The following is a 17,679-nucleotide window of genomic DNA, read 5'->3' as shown; positions in this document are numbered from 1 at the left end:
CCCACACCCCTACATACACCCACCCACACCCCTACATACACCCCCCCACACACAATGATGTTCCAACAGTCTGATCCTTACCCCAAAAATTCCCTGTTTTCTTGTTAGTGAGTTGCCACTCCAGGTCCAGAAAAAAATATGAGATTTACCACATGTTATTATTATATTTGCATCTGTTGGGTGGAATTCTACAGCCAAAACAACTTCGTTTGTTGTCTGTGGAAAAAAAAAGTGATAGTTTTAAAAGAATGTATATTCTTACTCTTACCAAAATCTAATTAGAGTTCCTTATAAAGTCAGGAAAAATAGTTTAGGAAGTTTGCTTTTTCTCCTAAGGCTTATTTTTCAAAAGAAAAAAAAAGTACAGAATTTTTAGTAAGATTTAAATTTGATATACTTATGCTATTATAGCAATTCTTTTGCTACTTTTTATAAGACATTTGTTAAGAACTATAGCTTACGTCTTACATATTTGGGAAAGCACACTATGTAAGATGCAAGAGCCATGTGATGTCTTAAAGCTCAAAGCAGCAGAGCTAGAAACAGACCACATCCCCTTCTAGTTACCCAGCCCGTGCCTGTGCTTAGGAAGGCAGAGTGCAAGCTCCTCTGCTTCACCTAAGCGGAAGCGCATACAGTGCACTCCTTTAATGTTTACAGGATTTTCCAACCCTGTATCTGTGAGCTCCATTCATGTTGATGCTAAATGCTGTAAAATACTCTTTGGAAAAGGATCGAGGAGGGGGAGGGAGAGAATGAATCTCCTGCTGACTGCAATTAGGGTAGTTCCACTTTTTTCTCTTTTAGCTATCATAAATGACAATGTAATCTGCATTCTTGTGAACCAATCACGTCAATTGATTTCTGTTGGGTTTATACACTCTGGAGAGCAACAGGCTGTCAGCAAGTAGGCACATGTTAGCAAGTAATGCCAAATAGTTACCCACACAGCAGCACTTCCATCCCGACCTACCAACAACCCACACAGCAGCGCTTCCATGCCGACCTTCAAACACACATACAGTAGAAGGTATTTATCAAGCACTCAAATCTTTCTGATGTAGGCAAGGACAGTCTCCTGTTAGAATAACATAGAGGAGGAAGACGGGGGAGAGAAGGCCCAGGTATCTAGCCCTAGAACCCAGTCCTTCTTAACAAAATGCTCCCCTCCAACCCCAAGGCTTTCCTCTCTACCCTGAATAGGAACAAACAAATGCTCTGGAGTTAAGTTTTAGTTGCTTTACAATGACCAATTCTGGCAACGGACATCTAAGAGAGTTCGAGGAATCTGGATGAGAGAAAAGAGGGGAAGAGACAAGCACAAGCCTGTGGTCTTGGATGACTACAGCGTCCATCGTCTCTGAGTGAGACAATCAGGAGACTGTGACATGCTATTCTTCATTTGTGATGGATTGCATTCATATACAATGCCTGGGAAACCTGAGCCAGAGGTGTGGACTGTGTGTGGTATCTTAGTGAGACAGGAATACCCTCAGTGGAGGGCCTGAAACAAAGCTCTGTCCTAGCAACACATCCTGGAAAGGGGTAAAGAATGGCCAGCGGGGAAACCAAGACTTCACGGGGTAGACCTAACTACAAAAGAGAAAACACTTATGTAGTTCATTTTGCTTCAACTTCCCCACACATCAGTGGTCTAAACTATACAGAATGGGTTACTTGTCTTCTCTTATGTTCTTAAGGTGAGATTTTCTGACAGCGAATTTCAAGTACAATCAATTGTACCTTGCTTGCTTTAGAAGTTACAATAACAAAAACCCATTTTTAAGGGAAAAAGTAAAAAACTTGCAATTTATCAAAAATAACCCTAACAAAAGAGACAAGGCGCTGAAGCAAAGTATATCCTTTACTTGTTAGTCATGTTTATGCAAATGTATGTCTGTGTGCACGCTCACACCTGTGTGCAGGTGCCCATGGAGGCTGGAGTCACAGGTGGTATATACATGATGTGTGGGTGCTGGGAGCTGGTCCTCTGCAAGAGCAGGACCAGTTAGTTCTACCTGCGGAACCATTCCAACCTTGGAAACCTATTCTTCTTTAAGAACTTATCAAAGCCCTTCTGTAGTCTTAACATTTCTGCCCCATGTAAATGCAGCTGCGATGCTAACTTACATTTTTCTTAAAAGCCAGGCTGAGCCACACCATGGTTCTGCAATATTCCACAGCACTCACAAATTCTACAATCCCTTTAAATGTTATGGCATTGTTTATAATCATTATACAAAAACCTTATTATTTTTATATCTGACCTTCAGTTATATCAAGCAAGCTCTTAAGGGTAAAGGTTCCCTCTAGACTTATAAAGCTTTAAAGACTGACTGAAAAGCCCAATCCATGAAACAGCAGCAGCTAAGCAGGGCACTCAGTGTTTTCTGAAACGGTTCCACACCAGCTCTTATGGTTTATCTAGCTGTAATGTTAAAAGTCACAGAATCTGATAAACGGGAAAAAACAGAACAAAACAAAAAACATTTACTCTTATAACCTGGATAGGCATATATTATAAATCCAAATACCTATCAAATAATGAACTTTAAAATACAATATCCAAAGTTTATTTGATTTACCTTTATTTCTGCTATTTTTGATTTTTTCTGCCAGTCCCATACAGTAAGCATATGTTCATTGGAGTCATCAATAACGCATAAATGAATACCTGAATCCTAAATAAGTAAATTTGAAGGAAAAAATGCCATTACTATTTGTTAAACTCAAGACACAACTGAATGTACTATTTACAAAAACTGTATTTTTTAGGAATAGAGAAACACACTAACTTTGGTCCTATGTCCAGCTTTACTCCTGACTGACTCCCACCAGCCAGTGAGGCCCTGGCTATCATCTAGCAACAGCCCACCTCTGTGACTCTCAGTCCCTTCACTCTCTTATGCTTCTTTCTTGCTGTTAGAAATATGTAAGGCAATTCTCTAAGCAGGAGCTGCACAGAAATATATGTAATTCTATGTACTTCTGTCTGATGAACTTTGAATAGTTTGATGAAATATGCTAAAATTATATGATACTTTAAAATCCACTGATTTCAGCTTTTGTAACATAAATGAGATAGATGAAAATAAATATTTTTCTATCTTATTTTTCTGAAACCACCTTCATTCCCACAGATAATGTAAGTTTAAGAGAAGGAACTAGGGATGAGGTCAAACAATTTATTTCTTGTAGCATCATCGGTGGTATATGCCTCAAAATGTCACTGGAACAGATGCTCTGGTGAAGCTGGGGGCAGCACTTGCCTCTCTCTGTCTCCCTCACTTGAAATGGTCATCAGAATGAAGGACAGCTACAGAGTACAGACTATGTAGATAGTCTGGATACTCAGTCACAGCCCAGAGCCAGGCCACTAGCCCCTGCCACCATCCACCAGAGCACAGAGCCAGGCCACTAGCCCCTGCCACCAGTGCTCTGTTTTGCTTCCTCCCCTTTTCTTGGCCTGCCAGACTCTTGTCACTTGGTGCCTGCAAACCAGCAAAGCTGTTAAACTCAACTAGATTTTCTGCTTCAAAAATCTCTCTTTATTTTCATGATCTACGAAACTCCTGTAAATCAGAATAGAGCCACTGGCGGGTAAGAACTGAAGAGGTAATATGAACAGCTAAACATACTCTGAAATGTAAAATGAAAGCCACTTGAAAATTTAATGCAGGTTTCTTACATACTTCAAAAATGTAATCACGAATCCAAGAAAAAGTCAAGTGTTCAGATGAGCAACATCTTACTTTCTTCTCATAATAAACCCTGAAAGATGAAAGGCCATTGCTACACACAATTATTAAAAATGATGTTTTTTGCCTGCATGTATGTATGTGTACCACATGAATGTCTGGTACCTCTTGAGGCCAAAGAGGGTGTCAGATCTGTTGGAACTGAGTTAGAGATGGTTGTGAGCCATCATGTGGATCTTGGGAACCGAACCCAGATCCTCTGTAAGAGCAACAAGTAACCTCAACCATGACGCCATTTCTCCAGATCACTATATGCTATCAGAACTAATATTCATGGATCTTTAGGGAATACAAAGATCTGATTGGTTCCTTTTTCTCATGTGATATCAGAATTACCTAATAAGATGAATATCTCCTCTGATACAAATTGAAATTAAGTCATGTCTTATTGCTTATTTCAATTTCCCTCCACTACTACACTGGTACCCTATCTCAGGACAAAGACAATGTGCGGGTTCAAATTGAGTACTGCCCCCACAGACTGAGTAGAATGCTCGGTTATCAGGGAGTGGCACTATCTGAAAGGATTAGGAGGTGTGGCCATACTGGAGAGTTTGTCCCTGGGGATGGGCTTTGAAGTCTTAGAAGCCCATCCATGCCAAGCCCAAGTCTTTTTCAGTCGCCTGTAGAAACTCTCAGATACCATGTCTATCTGCATGCCACCATACTCCTTGCAACAACGACAATGGATTAAACCTCTGAAGCTGTAAGCATGCCCTAATTAAATGCCTTCTTTTATAAGTTGTGTGGTCATGGTATCTTTATAACAACTCCATGACAGCAACAGAACAACAAGAGAGACAAATTAAATATAACTAAATGTAGTATCTTGATCCTAAATCATATCCTAAATCCTAAATTGAATTTAATACTTTAATCAAATTACAACACTAGCTATTTAACAATAGCTATGTTGGAAATAACTTGCATTTCATTTTTGGATGGATACATGATCCCACACATTCACAAAACAAATTCAGGCATAGATTGCTTACTTTAAACAATAACTGTGACTTACTGCTTTTGAAAAATCCAGGCATCCTACTCCACGCTCAAAAGTTCCAAGTCCAATAACATGCAGTGTGGTAAGACTTACTGAATCCCACACCCTGACATGGGGTTGCAGAGGCTGCAAAACATAAGACAGGTTTAACATATCTAGGTGGGTGCAGATAGGTACAAAAACTACCTCACAACAGGTATGTACACCACTACCAAGAGCAACTTGCCCTATTTTTGTTTGCTTGTTTTTGATTTTTTTTTGAAACAGAGTCTCACCATTATGTAGTTCATTATGTGGAACTCACTATGTAGACCAGGTTGGCCTCAAATTCTCAGGTATCACCTGCTTATGTCTCCTGAGTGCTGGGACTAAAGGCATGCACCACCATACCCAGCCTAAGTCCCCACTTTAGTAAGATAAAAACTACTAAATTCAGACATGCCTCTAAAGAATTTTTTTTTTTAAATATTTAGTATTTAAATGAGTACTCTGTCTTAGCACACACCAGAAGAGGGAATCAGATCCCAGCATGATGGTTGTGACACATGGGTGCTGGGAATTGAAGTCAGGACCTCTGGAAGAGGAGTCAATTGAATAGGTATGTTTCCCCCTCATACTATGAAAATAAGGACAGCAAATAATTTGCATATTTAATGTTTCACACATGATTAATGTATGCCATATAAGAAAATCATTTAATCCTCATAATCTGTGATCTTTGGAGATACGTAGACTAAGATACAGAGACTATAACCAGCTTTTACAGCCACTAAAAGGTGGATGTAATTGTAATGTACTCTATTAGCTTGCTTAATTAATTAGCCAGTATAGTAGCTAATATTTTGCTATTTTTGAGATGGGATCATAAAACTTTATCCAGGCTGATCTGATTCAAATAGTTCCCCTGCCTGAGGCCACCAAGAAGCAAGTACTCAGGTGTGGGTGACCATCCATTCTTGATACTTCACTTTTAGTATATTATCTTTATTCTTAACATAATGTACTTAAAAAAAACAAAAACGAATTTATCTACTTAATAAGGTCTATGGAAACAACCCTTCAAAGAATATGGAACTGGAAGGGATCTTGAAAGCCTTTTAAAATAAAGCTCACTTGCAGGTCTTCTCTGCAGCAAATGAACCCACAGAACATTGTGTGCATGAGCTAGTCACCGTCAGTACTCACTCACTGCTGATCTCAGAAATGAGATGTCAGATGAAACAACTTAGTGAACCCAACTAGTAACCCAAGCTCTCAGTGTGTCTAAGCGGTGTGCTAATACATGAAATCACCCCCCTCCCCAATTCTAGAGACCCTCCCCGATAACCTTCAGGGAGTGAGACAGCAGGGCAGACACACCAACTGGCGCTTACCCTTCCATCTTTGTCTACTCCGGCTATCTGTCCAGTTGCGATTCTAATCTTGTCAGGATGTACAGCAAGGCTAAAAAGCAATATTTATCATAACTTTAAACACAGAAACATGTGAAACAGCATAAAGGCACCTGTGTATCAACATTTTTTAAAGCAGATAGTTTTCAGTCTTAAAACCACACATGATCTATTTATTTTTATTAGTAAATTAAGCAAGCTTCTAATTTTCTTTCTTATTAATATTAATAAATTAATGGAACACTGAATTCATAGAAAATATTTAGTCATAATTTGGCAGAGTAAGAATGGAAACCATTTTTATCTGTTCAAATATACTTAGGCAAATATCTTGACATCATTTTATGAAGTTCAGTATGGTCCAGTGTAATCTTCATCTATTAAAATTTAAGTATCGCTTCATCTTACACACTCTTACACACCTACTAACTTAACAATTCTTTAGTATTTCAGGCATTTCTACTTTCTACAAACAAAAACCAGCAGTAAACATCTTCTAACATAATTTTACTGACCTATAACTATTTCTTTTTTTTGTTTTTTGTTTTTGTTTTTCCGAGACAGGGTTTCTCTGTGTAGCCCTGGCTGTCCCGGAACTCACTTTGTAGACCAGGCTGTCCTCGAACTCAGAAATCCGGCTGCCTCTGCCTCCCGAGTGCTGGAATTAAAGGCGTGCGCCACCACGCCCGGCCCTATAACTATTTCTTAATGTTAAGCTTTTGTAAATCTAACCCAGAGCAATAAATTCTAAAGGAAACGGAAAACACTGTAGCAACTGCACTCTGACCATGGTGCACAGCCCCCCCAACCACAAAGCTTCGAGTGTGCATTCCTGTGTATGTGTGCAAGCCTGCCTGTGGAGGCTGGAGGACAATGTTGGGTGTCTTCCTCTATCACTCGCCACCTGACTTAATATTTGCAATTACAGTTTTCATTACATTTATTTACTTGTGTGCAAGCCCATGGCTATGAGTGGGTAAGTGCCCATGGCTGTGTGTGGGTAAGTGCCTATGGCTGTGTGTGGGTTAAGTATGTGCTGCTGTGGAGATCAGAGCACAGCTTGTGGGAGCTGGTTCTCTCCACTCACCATGTGGGAGTGTATGTGTGTGAGCACATGCATCCTCCATAGAGTTTGCCACATTCACCTTTACTCACTCAACTCACTGCCTTTTCTGTCATTTTTTGACCCTAGAGTGTGCAGTTTTGGCTCTACCGTCTGGCAGCCAGCCTGAGCACGGCCTGTCTCCATCATAGTAACAGACGTGGCTGTGCCCGGTTTTCACACTGGTGCTACCAGGGACTATAGCTCAGGTCATACTTGCACATAACATAAGCTTTAACACTGAACCATTTCCCTAGCTCCCGATGACAAAAATCACTCTTTCTGTCCCTTTCTAGAATCCTTCTATATACTAGAACAATTAACATGTATTTATGGAGAGAGGGCATGTGAAGGTCAGAGGCAGACTATCCGAGTCAGCGTTCTCCTACAATGGAGGCTCTTGGGACTGAGCTCAGCTTGTCAGTTGGCTCCCTCGCTGAGCCCTCCTATATTAAGGGGTCAGCTCAATTGCAGAGACTTTTTGTTCTTGCTATATATTACTAATCATTTTCCAGAAGAACAGTATTAGTCACATGAGATAAAAATGTTCCAAATTTCTATAATTTCCCCATGATAAGAATTGTATCTTGTGAAATGTTTCAACAATCTGGCATAAATAATATCAGGTTTTCCTTTCTAAGGAGGCTAATGTTCTTATATCTTCTTAAACAATTTATATCCTGAATCGAGATTTAAAAAAACAAAACAAAACTCCATCCAAACCTCTAGGGGCTAGAGAGATGGCTCAGTAGTGAAGAAAACTCTGGCAGCTGATAACTGTTCCCAGTTCTGGGGATTTAACACCCTTATACATGCATACACACAGTCAAAACACCAATGCACATAAAATAATTAACTCATCATTAAGAAAACCTCTAGCACATTAATGTTTTTGCTGTATTTAACTCTTTCTTTTCAAACAAAAATTTTAAATTGTAATTTCTGCACCAGGTAATGCATGGCTCCAATATCAAAAGCCACTTAAAGTCTTTTTCCTACCTGCACCAATTGGAAGGACTTCTCTAACTTTCCCTTAATCTTCACTTTTGACACTAACTGTGATAACTTTTTTTCAAAGGAAACTGTAAGAAATACTTCACACACGTGGAAGTCAAAATATTTTGCACAACTTTCTTTGCCCACAGGAGTGAGAACACACTTGTGTGTCTGCTCTTTACCGTGTGCAGGGTGCAGGGCTTTCAACTTCCTGTTACTGCTGTTTCCTTCTTGTTCCTAAGGCAGGGCGTCACGGGGCTGACTTCCACACTCTGACCTCCACACACACTACAGCTAGCACCCAGCTGAGACAGATATGAGATGCTTCTCTCACTTGTGTCACACTGCATGGGTTCTGTATATATAATACTGCAAATATAAATGTACTTTTACCTCCTTTTCTGAAGGCTATCATCTATGTAGTAACCTATAGCATTCATACATAAGTGAAACTCTTACTTAATTATCAGAACACTATAAAGAAGCTAAGCCTTTAAATGCAAGAAAACAATGGATTCTAGTAACATATGACTGAATTATCTAAAGAGCAGCAACAATTACTAAAACCCAAGCCTATGCATCTAAAAAGAGCTCTGCATTTACAGTCTGATGGCACACCGGATACTTAGAATCCCATTCAGGTTTTGGTTTCTCTCCTTCTAAGAGGAAAACCTGAAACCCAAAACGTATCACATAGAATAAACCCTTAATAAATACTAAGTAAATGTACAAAAAACTACTTCCAGAAATTCATAGCATCCAGTCTGTCCTACACAGATGGCATACAATAGACCAGGTGGGAAGGAATACAGACCTGAAGCAGCAGGGTAGATTAACTGGGATTTAGAGCAGTGTATTCCATTGCTATTGATACCACAGTGTTTTTAAGAATGTTAATGACTTATTTACTTTAAAAATATAGTGCATAGAATACACTGTATATATGTATATAATTATTATGTATAAAATATGAGTAACATTATTACTTATAGTCTAAGCTTCCAATGGTGAACTTTCAGTACAGCTCTGACGATGATGACTATAGAGAAGCTAGGCAGGTACAAGGATGGCAACGGTGTTGATACTCACCATTTCACACAGTCTGTATGACCCAGGTAGTGTCGCTGAGTCCTCTCCTCATAATTAAACAGGACTACCACTGAGGCGATGAAATAAACTATCTCCCCTGTGGGAAGCAGGTATACATTTGCTCTACAGTCCTTTCCTCGATAACCATATCTTGAATGAAAAGTCAAGGTTTTAAAGCAAATACTCAAGGCGTGTAAGAAGTCATGGAGGCACAAAGGAGAGAAAACCAGACTAGAGCCAGGACACTCACCTTTCCCTCTCATACCCAGACCTAAGTCTTATACTGTATTTGTCTGAATGTCCATATTCCTTGGACAAATATACTCTGAGCTCCTAGCTTGCATGTACCAAGCACAGTGCTAACCACACAGCTCTGAACAAGTTGGAAGTGGTGCCTGTGAGGCAGTGTGCTCAGGGGAAGCGTGCCTGTAAGGAGACCTGACTTACAAAGCACAAGGTAGGACCTGAGAAGGCTCATCCAGGAAATAACAAGCCTGCTGGGCCTAAAATGAGAAATAAGGGACAATTACCCTCTGTTTGCTGTATAGAATAGCAATAAAATCCTGTGCCAGATTCCAGGATTGGTGAGCTTCTCCAAGCTAACCTAATTTTGTCCAATGTCTCTTTCTTTTTCACTGAGTTTTTAGCTCCCCACATGAGACTTTCTAGGTGGAATCAGGAAAGCTCAGTAGTAAACTCGTGTGTATCTGGGCCTGGCAGAGTAGTAGTCAATTTCAGAATTAAGCATCCTTGCCATTCTGAACTCTTTAGATGATTCGCAATAATTACATGGTGGTAAGCTTGGGAAGCTAAGGCAGGAAGGCCAAGGTTGCATAGGGAGCTGTGGCAAGACCCCATGTCTCAAAACAAACCAACCAAACGAAAAAAGGATTCATCATTTCCCGTGTTATCAATTGTCAAATCAGTGTTTTACCTTCTTGCAGCAGCTCTGAGAAAGGTATTAACCCTTTCTAAAAGAATTTTGTGATTCACAGGGCAAGTGCAGAGCCAACACTTGGCCACTACACTTGGCCACTGGCCTCGTCTGGAACCATCCCTGCCATGTTGCTGCTGCCTGCTGTGGCGCTCATGGGATGCTGTTGTCCTGTCTGTATTAATTCTGACGATTTTAAATTGCTATTAGCAAAATATATCCAACACACTTTAGAGATCCTGTCTCCTTTTTAATTTCTCAAGTGCTTCTTAAGTTTGTTATGTTTTATTCCTGGTGTAAGGAGAATTTGATTCATTAGATAAGCAACTTTTTATTAAACTAGGACAAAGCAAATAGATTTGTTTCATGTCTGTGAAGGATACACCCACTCCAGTTTGAGCTTCTCCGGAGGCAGTTCTGTTCTGATGTCATCATAGTTGTCAACATCCGAAGGAATGAACATTGTAATTGGCCGACCTCGCATAAACATTTTAATATATTCTCCTTCTGTTGAAACACAAGACAAAGATTAAAGCACATAAATTTCTCAATAATTGTAGGAAAGATGATTTGATTATTGATATGATGAAAACACGACAAGAGCAGCTGCTGAAGCTTTCCAATGTATGTTTTAACATACTATAGAGCATATGTAGAAAACAAAGTGGCACTGTTAATCTCTAGTCCAAAAGAGTGGAAGCAAAAATGAAAACAAATATCAATCTGTAGCCGTTCACTTAGCTGGGAATAACTGTGTTCATACAAATTTAGTTTACTCGTCTACATATTTCTACAAGAAGCTTAAAAAGCTCAAGTAAAAAATGCAAACCTTTATGACTGAGGATTCTTAACTTGCAAAGTAGAAAAAAATTAGACAGACAACAATCATGTTTATCACACTACTTAATCAACCTAAACAACAAGACCTTGCAAATTAAAGAACTTCTGCGTAAGCAAATACATAACAAAGTAAAACCAAGTTATAGACCAAGAGACATGACTGTCTCTAAACACATAATGGATGCCTGCTCAATAGTAAAAAACAAACCAAGGCAACCCCCTCTTTAAATGCATTTAAAAATGAGTAGGTACTTTGAAAATACTTCCCCCAAAAAAAGACAGGGCTGGAGAGATGGCTCAGCGGTTAAGAGCACTGACTGCTCTTCCAGAGGTCCTGAGTTCAACTCCCAGCAACCATATGGTAGCTCACAACCATCTGTAATGGGATCCGATGCCCTCTTTTGGTGTGTCTGAGATCAGCTACAGTGTACTCACATACATAAAATAAATCTAAAACAACAACAACAAAAAACCTCCCATAAAAAGTCAACAAGCAATTTGAAAAAACATGCAACATTAATAGTAACCCAAGGAAATATGATTGAAAACTACATTGCATGTCATTCCAGACTGGTTAGAATGAGTAACAAAAACAAAGCATAGACGAGGGTATGGAAAAGTGAGTGACTGTATATGCTGCCGTAGTGGAAATGCAGGGCGGAGGCTCTTCAGAGAATTCAAATACAATCACGGTGTCATCTGGCAATCCTACTACTGGATACTTTCCAAAAGAATCTAAGTCCAGACCATGAACAGAGATCAACGCTAACTCTCATGTTCACAGCAGCACTATTCCTAACAGCCAACATCTGCAAGCAATGGAAAAATATGTGGTATATACATGTACATGAGCCACTTCCATTTTGTGTCAGGCAAGTTGGTAAATGGAAGTGTGTTATCATCAACCAGAGGCTGATGTAATCTTAATATCTCTATTTTTTTAAACAAATTATTTAGTTTACGTATATAGAGTACACCATTGCTGTCTTCAGACATACCAGATCTCATTACAGATGAGCCACTATGTAGTTGCTGAGAATTGAACTCAGGACCTCTGGAAGAGCAGTCGGTGCTCTTAACCACCAAGCCATCTCTCCAACCCTTAGTATCTCTATTAATGACTCAAGTTACCTAAGAAAACCAGTGTGGTAATCCAATATGCAAAATTTAGTAGTTCATATAACTATGAAGAGGAAGATAAATTTCTTGTGGGGTGTCTGTCTGTAACCATCATTTCAGATTAAAAAGCTGCACTTACTGTAGGTGAGAAGTTCAAGTTATTTTGATTATTATCACTCACAGTGTGCCCAGCCTTAGGGTTTGATCTAAGACCAGGGTAAGACCTCCTCCACTATGGTTTTAACAACACATGACGCATGTCATTATTACTTCTGAATCTAAGAGTGGGCCTTAACTTCCTGATGGCTTTTAGCGTAGCTGAACTTTGATGATAAGGAAGCCATTACCAGCTGTAAACACCCCCTTCTAGAAGCAGCTTTACCCTTGGGAGTAGTGGCAATCTACTCTTACAGGTGCTAATCTGTGACATAACTTCCTTGGTGGTTTTTGAAAGAACATCAAATTGTTGAATCCATTTTTAAGTTTCTCCATGAATGTTTGATCTGATCAAAGGGGTCCATGATCAGTGTATTCTGAATAATAAATGACAATTAGTAGGTACCTCCATTGCTCCCGAAGGGAAGCATAGCTGAAAGACCTGAGAACTTCATCCTCTCATGAACTGTTAAGCCGAGAAACCAATTACTTAAGACAACAAAGGAGCTATCGGTGCTCACTGTTTTTTCTGCTATGAAATAAAACTGGCAATGTCTGAAAAGCTTTGTCATCTGAACTGGTGCCACACGGAGACCATACACAATGCAGGAAGAACATGAACACTTTCTGGCACTGAGAAGAAAGCAATACAATACACGATGAAAGAAAGACTGGCTGCGATCTGAAACCCAGTTTATTTTCTAATAGCTGTGAGACATGGGTTCGCTTTCTTAGCATATAAAATGGTAATACGACTACTTGGAATTATGATTAAATAAGTTAATATAATGTGAAATAATTTGAGGCCCTTGAGAAGGATGTGTAACTTTTATTCTATTGTTCTGATACAGGGTTTAGCTATGTAATCCAAGATACTCTCAAACTTGAGTGCTGGGCCTACATGCATGTGCCACTGTGTGTGGCAAGCAGTGACCATGTAAAACACAGTTTACAATTTGCTTATGTTTAATATTCCATTTTCTCTGCATAAACTTTTAAAGTGGCCACCCACAGGATAGCAGGTATGCTAGCATTCTGATGATTCTACCACATATACTTACATGGCACAGGCCACGAACTTAGGCATCCGTGTGGTCAAAAAATGAAAATGAGATGAGACGAGTGGGAGGTGACAGGCTGATGGGTGTGACGCAGAGGCACAGTTCAGGGAGCAGTACAACTAAGTTCATTTTCCCAGCGAAATAGCAAAACAATAATTTACTGTGAACTCTCCCAACTGTAAATGTTTATGTCTTTGAAAGTGTGAGAGGGAGAGAATGAGAGAGTGACTCAGTGCATGAATGAAAATGAGAAGCACCTGCCTGGCCAACATACAGCTTTAGCAGACAGTCCTGTGCACGGGAATCAACACAATATGATAGATGGAGCTCCTTTCTCCCTAGCAACTGGTGTTCTTGCTGTTGGCGTTTTCTTGAGACTCTTGGGTTTGTTTACTCCTTTTCTTTTCCTTTCTTTTCTTTCAAGAGAGGGTCTCACTATGTAGCTCTGGTTATCCCAGAACTCACTATGCAGACCAGACTAGCTTTGAACTCACAGAGATCTCTGCCAGGCTCTGCCCTCCAAGTGCTGAGATTAAAGGTGTGTACCACCCAGCCTGGCTTCCTGAGCTCGGGTCACTGCTTGCTTTACTTAAGCAGCACTTTCTGCTCTCATCACTGTGAACTCACAGGGAAGACAAGCTGGCAAGTATGAGTCAAGGGACTTGTCTAAGTAGGGTTTGAGATCAGTGACAATAACAACAAAGGTGTTGTGGTCTAGAAAATGTAATTAATGAACACTTACCCTCATGCTGGTAAACAGAGCAGGTGATCAGTGCTCAGCAGAGAAGGTGTTCACTGAGTGTAACGAGTGTCTACTATGCCGCCACAGCTAACATGTCTAGGATCCCGAGCGGACAGAATACAAACTTTGATGTGGACCTAGGTTTGAACCTCAGCTTTAGCCCTCCCTAGTGTTTATGTATTGGTAATTGAGTCTGATCAGTGACAAAGTCATTTAACTACAAAGGCAATTCTGTGGGATACTGTTGATTAAGATTATTCATTTTTGACTGTTTCACAGACTAGGAATTGAAAAACAAAAACAAAAAAAACCCAAACCTTAAGAAGAGTTGATCTAGTCCAGCTCCTACTATTCAGAAAAGGAAATATGGTTTAACCAATTTCAATAAATTTTAAGTCTACATTCCAGAACTTTGTTATTTAAAACTTAGAAATATTTATATTCTAAAACTAGGTTCCAAGCCTAGTGTGATGGAGCACACCTTTAATCCCAGCACTGCACTCAGGAGGCAGTGAAACTCTTAGAGTTCAAGGCTAGCCTGGTCTATATAACAAGTTTCAGGCAAGCCAGAGAACTACATAGTGAGACCTTGTTTTAAAAATAAACCTACCCAGAAAACAAAGGTTCTATATCTGCATCTTCCAAAACCAGTCACTGATCCATCAAATGGCATGAATGAGAGATACTGGAAGTATAAAATATACAGAATTGATTTTTTTCACAGCTTGATTTATTCCTAGACTTAAAGAGATTTAAAAACAGAAAAAGGCCTTTTAGAAACAGTAGACTGCATACGTTTAGACCGCAGTCACTCGTGTTATGGGTGCTACTGCGGAAGACCTCTGAATTTCTAGTGTGCTGACAGCTTCAGCATCTTCTCCCACAGATGTCTACTTTAAGAACTGTGAACATGCCGGGCGTGGTGGTGCACGCCTTTAATCCCAGCACTCGGGAGGCAGAGGCAGGCGGATTTCTGAGTTCGAGGCCAGCCTGGTCTACAAAGTGAGTGCCAGGACAGCCAGGGCTACACAGAGAAACCCTGTCTCGAAAAACCAAAAAAAAAAAAAAAGAACCGTGAACATGTGCTGGAGAGATGGCTCTGTGGTTAGAAGCACTCACTGGCTGTTCTTCCAGAGGTCCTGAGTTCAATTCCCAGCATCCACATGACAGCTCACAACTGTCTCTAACTCCAAGATCTGATATCTTTATATAGACATACATGTGTGAAACAGGCAAAAACATCAATGCATATAAATAGAATAAAAATAAACGATTCAGATCCCTGAGCATGGTGGTGGATGCCTGTAACCCCACATTTTGGAGGCTGAAACAAGAGGACAGGAGTTATTGACCATCTGGTAGCATACTAACCTTAAGACCAGAAAGGCCGGGCAGTGGTGGCGCACGCCTTTAATCCCAGCACTTGGGAGGCAGAGGCAGACGGATTTCTGAGTTCAGGGCCAGCCTGGTCTACAAAGTGAGTTCCAGGACAGCCAGGACTACACAGAGAAACCCTGTCTCGAAAAACCAAAAAACCAAAAACCAAAAAACAAACAAACAAACAAAAAAAGACCAGAAAGGTTATCTAAGATACCATTTCAAAAAAATGTTTTTTCTAGTTTGCAATTTTCAGAACTAATAGTTTCTTCTAAATTAGAATTTGAGTCTCAGACATAAGCAAAATACAGAAAAGCATGATGACACTAAGCTGCTACAAACCCAGGAATCTTTACTCATTTTCAGCTGTTTCTTTAATGGCAATTCTGTCTACAAACCATGCAGCTAAAACCCAAAAAGATAAATAAGATGCTGGAAAAAGGAACTCTGGTTTTATAGTCGAAACTGACAAAGATCCCTTTTAGGAAGACTTCCTAGAACCAGCTAACGACCCAAGTGTCTACCTGTGCACCATGTGTGTACAGAAGTCCTGGGAGATCAGAAGAGGGCACTGGATCCCAGGGAACTGGAGCTCTAGGTGGTCATAACTTGCCATATGTGACAGGAACCAAACCCAGGTCCTCTGTAAGAACAACAGGTGCTCTTAACCACCAAGCCATCTCTCTGACCAGTAGTATGAAAGTAATGATATTTTAGAATTCAACAAACCAGGTTGGGTGTGTTGGCATATAGCTTTAATCCCAAAATTCAGGAGGCAGAGGCAGCTTGGTCTACAGAGAATTCCAGGCCAACCAGTTTAGACCTTGTCTTTGAAAAACACAAAGAAGAGAAAAAGTTCAACAAAATAATGTTATATATAAGAAAATTTTAAAAATGTGTGTGTGTGCGCGCGCGCATGCGTGTGTATGTATGTATGTGGAGGCTGTAAGCGGTGGTGAATGACCTTAATCCCAACAGTCTAATCTAAGTTTATAAATCTAAACCCTTGGGTTTAAAAAAAGCCCTAGTTCTAGCACTACCAAATGTGATGCACTTTAATACCAACTAGGATAAAACCTGGGTTTGAAAATCTGACCAGTATAAAAAGGCTATTTTTTCACCTTCTTTGTTCTAGTAGCAAAATTTCCTAAAGTCTTAGTGTGTGTGATATATACACATAATGATAATACAAAAAACATGGTCCTAGCTATTTAGGAACTTACCTCAGAAATAGATACACAGATATATAAGAAACTTGGATGTTAATTAAAAAATTAAACCAACTTACAATTAATCAATTTTGACTGCAAGCCATCCCTCATTTGCTTTGCTCTTCTCTCTCTCTCTCTCTCTCTCTCTCTCTCTCTCTCTCTCTCTCTCTCTCTTTTAACAACTCTGTCAAAATTCCTTGAAAACATCACACACAGGAGGTTACCTATGTGTTTGGACTTTTACTGCCCCCCTTCCCAAAGGCTTTCCTTCTGAACGGTTAGGTAACAGTGCTTGGAGTAATAGCTACACAGTGAGCCCCTGCTGCACAGAGGAGGGGAAGGAGGAGGGAATGCAGCAGTAAAGCCTGCATCTCTCCAACCCTGCTTTCCTAACTAACTAGGGCAGGAGAAGAGACACAAGGTTCCGGGGACTACAGAAACCTGGGTGCACATGAAACTGATTCAGCAAGACTAACAAACAGGCTTTAACTTTCATATGCTTTGTGCTTTGCTTTGAGGTTTTGTGAAATTGGGTTTCATTCTTAAACAAGGCTGTCCTGAACTCCTGCCATAGTCCTGCCTCAGCCTCTCAACTGCTGGGATTACAGGTGTGAGCCCCACACCTGGCTCTCATGTCTTATTTCTTTTTAAAAACATTTGGATAAAATCAAACAAAATGTGAAGATATGATGAAGCTGGGTCAAATTATAGGTGCTGCTTGTAGTATTTACATACATTTTGAGAAAGAAAAAATATTTCACAATCTTTAAACATTTAAAAGTGTTACTAAAGGGGAGGGGGGAATCAGTATTTTTGGTGAAGCTATTCCTTGGTGAACCAATGGGTGAGTAGCTTAGGGAAACAGCAGCTAAGTTTACGTGTAACTTTAGTCACTGTAGA

At 39.9% G+C, this 17,679-nt stretch overlaps 1 protein-coding gene across 11 annotated transcripts in view; it reads right to left on the bottom strand.

Moving 5' to 3' along the window:
• Window positions 1–17,679, bottom strand: part of Eml4 (EMAP like 4) — a 125,483-nt gene that overhangs the window by 30,864 nt on the left and 76,940 nt on the right. For 10 of the 11 annotated variants that reach the window (XM_029470875.1, XM_021150126.1, XM_029470874.1 and 7 more), the window contains 6 exons: window positions 10,657–10,780; window positions 9,340–9,489; window positions 6,135–6,204; window positions 4,777–4,887; window positions 2,586–2,681; window positions 82–216 (listed from right to left, as the gene is read on the bottom strand). In XM_029470875.1, coding sequence (XP_029326735.1) covers window positions 82–216; window positions 2,586–2,681; window positions 4,777–4,887; window positions 6,135–6,204; window positions 9,340–9,489; window positions 10,657–10,780 — 686 coding nt within the window. Of the gene's footprint in view, window positions 1–81; window positions 217–2,585; window positions 2,682–4,776; window positions 4,888–6,134; window positions 6,205–9,339; window positions 9,490–10,656; window positions 10,781–14,801; window positions 15,078–17,679 lie in introns of those variants that run through there. The other variant, XM_029470879.1, reaches the window with a different exon arrangement.

This window comes from Mus caroli, chromosome 17 (genome assembly GCF_900094665.2).
Source record: "Mus caroli chromosome 17, CAROLI_EIJ_v1.1, whole genome shotgun sequence".
Classification (NCBI taxonomy): domain Eukaryota; kingdom Metazoa; phylum Chordata; class Mammalia; order Rodentia; family Muridae; genus Mus; species Mus caroli.
The sequence above is the reverse complement of the archived record's forward strand: the minus strand, read 5'-3'. Positions and strand labels throughout refer to the sequence as shown.